General features: G+C 46.2%; 1 protein-coding gene across 1 annotated transcript in view; it reads right to left on the bottom strand.

Moving 5' to 3' along the window:
* Nucleotides 1-2917: 2917 nt before the first annotated feature.
* The window catches only part of LOC106813045 (NADH dehydrogenase [ubiquinone] 1 beta subcomplex subunit 5, mitochondrial-like), a 6289-nt gene continuing 5504 nt past the window's right edge, over nt 2918-3702 (bottom strand). Inside the window, exon 6 of the mRNA XM_014817091.1 lies at nt 2918-3619. Coding sequence (XP_014672577.1) covers nt 3478-3619 — 142 coding nt within the window. The 3' untranslated portion in view covers nt 2918-3477. The remainder of the gene's footprint in view (nt 3620-3702) is intronic.

Raw genomic sequence — 3702 nt, 5'->3', positions numbered from 1 at the left:
ACACACACACACACACAGCACACACACACATTCCAGCACACACCCACAACAACACCACTCTCGTCTCTCTCATCACTCGCTCTGTATCTCTCTTCGTCCAATGTTTCTTTCTTTCTCGGGCGATATATAATATATTATGTTAGGAGTTAATATTAGACAAAAATTACATTGTCATTATACTCTCGATATAATACATATATATTATATTATACTATATATATATATATATATAATATCTCGCCTTTTTCCGTTGTTTTTCCCTGCTCACTTCCTTTCCCCTCTCCGCGATGGCTATCGCCCACCGACCAGTCAGCATGGAAAAACTTTCAGGTTAAATGGATCGAATTTCAGCCTAAACTTTTTCAACCCCCCGAGCCACAACATGGTGAATTTACGCCTTATAATACACGCGGCACGCGTGCGTGCAATACCCGATAACTTCGCGTGTGTGCGCCCCCCGGTCCGCCGTCGTGTGGTGATGTGTGCTTGTGTGACTGTCAAACGCGTATTATAGGCCGTACGTAATCATAGTGTCTTTGGTTTTTGGCGGGGTGAAAAAGTTTTACCGGGGCTGAAGAACCGGCCGTTTGCCGTGGCTAACGATTTCACCGTGCAACTGGTGCCGTCGCCCCTGGGCGATACTATCCGCGAGAGGGAAGGGAAATAACTGTGGGCGAAAGGAGTAAGAGAGGAGGAGGTAAGGAAAGAGGGGCAGGAGAAGGAAGAGGCGACGGAGAGGTGAATAATGCAGCAGACGGAGATGTGCACACGCATTGCCGCAGTACACACAGCGCCAGAAACGCACGTACGCGCACACCAACACGTCACGCATTTGACACTTCTTTGTCTCTAATATAGTTACTTCTCTCGCTTTCCCTCTCACCCCTCTCCTTTCTCCGTGAGACTCTCTCTCTCTCTCTCTTTCTTTCTTTGTCCTCTCTCACCACACACAACTACACACACACACACACACACACACACACACACACACACACACCACACACACACGGCGCGGCGCACTCTCTTCTCTCTCTCTCTCGTCTCTCTCTCTCTCTCTTTGTCTCTTTGCGCTGCATCCAATATTTCTCTTCAACGCACGGACCAGGCCGCGAGCCGTCAGCGACCACCACCGCGAGAGCGCGACGCGCACCGAGCACAGTACATAGCACCACCCTCTGCTTCTCTCACCTCTCCCTGTATACTCTCTCTCTCTCTTGTCTCTCTCTCTGCACACACAACCTCTCCTCTCTCTCTCTCTGCACGTACCTCTCTCTCGGTCTTCGCTCTCCTCTACTCACGTCTCTCATCCCTCTCTCGCGTTCCCTCGCTCTTCTCTTTCTCGTCTCTCTCTGCCTGTCTCTTGCTCTCTCGTGCTCTCCTCAGTCGTCTCTCTCTCTCCGTTTCTATCCTCTCACACACCTAGCGCGCGCCGGCTGCGCCCGCCCGACCACCACCGGGCCCCCATCTTCTCTCTCTCTCCCTCGCGCTCGCTCTCTCTCCTCTTTCTCTCTCTCTCTCTCTCATCCATCGTCTCTCTCTCTCTCTTTGTCTCTTTCGCTCCGCCATAATTTCTCTTCACCACGACACGACGGCACGCACGCACCAGCACGCACGCACGGCACGCACGCACGCACACACATACAACACACACTCTCCTCATCTCTCTTTATCTCTTCTCGCAATGTTTCTATCTTTCTCGGGCGCTATATATAATACACATATGTATATATATATATATAATAGTAGTATAATATATATATAATATACATATACATATATGTATATATATATTATATAATATATATATTATATATTAACTCGCCTTTTTCCGTGTTTTTCCGCTTGCCACTCCTTTACTCCCCCCCTTTTGCGGATGGTAATCGCCCGACCGACCAGTCAAGGCATAGGAAAAACATTTGCCAGGTAAATGGACGAATTTCAGTCGAAACTTTTTCCAACCACGAGCACAACATTCCTGTGAATTTACGCCATAATACTTACGCGCACGCGTGCGTGCAAACCGACACGCTGAGATACTCGCGTCTTCTCCGTCCGCCGATGTTCCGTTGCGCTGCCCTGTCCGCGTGTTGTGTATGTGCTCTTGTTGAACGTGACTGTCAAAACGCGTAATTAAATAGCCGTATAATCATATTTTCGTCGTTTGGGGGTGAAACAGTTTTAGGCTGACAACCGGCCAGCATGTTGCCTGACTAACCATTTTCAAACCACCGGTCGCAACTGGTCGGTTCGCCCTGTTGTCGGCGCGATACTATCCGCGAGAAGCGGAGGGAAAATCGTGGGCGTCGTAAGGAGTAAGAGAGAGCGAGAAAAGGAAGAGGAGAGAAAAGAGCAAAGGGGCGGAGAGGGAATACATGGGCAGACGGCGAATGTGCAGCCGATATAAAGCTTTTTTAGCCTCCAACTCTTGGAAGAAACCATTAAGGGCCATATTCTTTGTACCAAATCTTTACAAATGATAACAAATAATATTAAATTTCACCTAAATTAAATATTAAAGTTCACAGAACAGTATTTGCTAAAACTAGTTTGTTTTCCCTCCTTTTAGTCATGGGTGGCATTGGCAGGGATCTAAACTATATGCTGACTATTATCATATTTATTTATTTATTACTCAGTGCGTAGAACACCACCTGTACGTAAAAATTACGGACAAAACAAACTACTTTGGTACATTTATATCGAAGACTTGGAATAGGGTCAGTCAGATAACCAGTAATGTTCGAATATTTGCTTTTTATTTTAGGCCGAAAATGTAAAATTCCAGGATTCCCAGACTTTCAATGACAAAAGGAAAAATTAAGGACTTTCAAAGACAAAGGACAAAATTCAAGGACTTTCAAGGGCTGTGGGGACCTTGTAATAGTTTGCCACAAAAATAACACACCCAACATGCTGCAATAGTTTTACCTAAATGTATATTTCAACAACGCAAATATCAAAATGACACAATGTTTGCAGTTTAAACACCTGTTTTAGCTCAAGTGTGTATGCCCGACTGTACGTTCATTGTACGCTTATTTAATATATGCTATACACTCACAATGTGATAATATATGCAGCCTGGATATCAATCTATGATGTTATAGAAACATCAGTGACAGCTACTACTGATAACCGGCACAGCGAAAGCTGCAGTTTAACGTTGTTTACTCATTAATGCAATGGGAGTAAAAAAAATTACCGACTGTCCATCTATTAGATTAAATAACAAATTTATCTCAAGAGTTTGAACACAGGAGTTAATTTAAGACTATTTTTCGAATGAAACAACTGCTGAGATGGGTACTAGTGGATAGCATCACCAGCACACCGAACGTCACCCTAATGCATTAACATTCTCACGAAACTTTACACCTGACCAGAAAAGCCCTCGCTACCATCACTGGCAAACCGCTCCCCGGCCGACTCCGCGACACAGCGCCACCTGGCGGGTCGGTCGGACGACGCGCGCATGCGTTACTGGATCTTCGTTTGGTTCCTGTAGGACTCGAGGCGAGTGCGAGCACGCTTGTGGTACTCGTCCGTGAACGGGATGTAGAACCAGCCGACGTAGTCACCGCGAGCGTACATGAGCTGCTTCATGCGCTGCTCCTGCTTCCTGTAGAAACACACGCAGAGAACGGACGATCATTAGTGTAGAAACACACGCAGAGAACGGACGATCATTAGTGTAGAAACACA

The sequence above is a fragment of the Priapulus caudatus genome, unplaced genomic scaffold (assembly GCF_000485595.1).
Source record: "Priapulus caudatus unplaced genomic scaffold, Priapulus_caudatus-5.0.1 Scaffold717, whole genome shotgun sequence".
NCBI classification, from domain to species: Eukaryota; Metazoa; Priapulida; class Priapulimorpha; order Priapulimorphida; family Priapulidae; genus Priapulus; species Priapulus caudatus.
The sequence above is the reverse complement of the archived record's forward strand: the minus strand, read 5'-3'. Positions and strand labels throughout refer to the sequence as shown.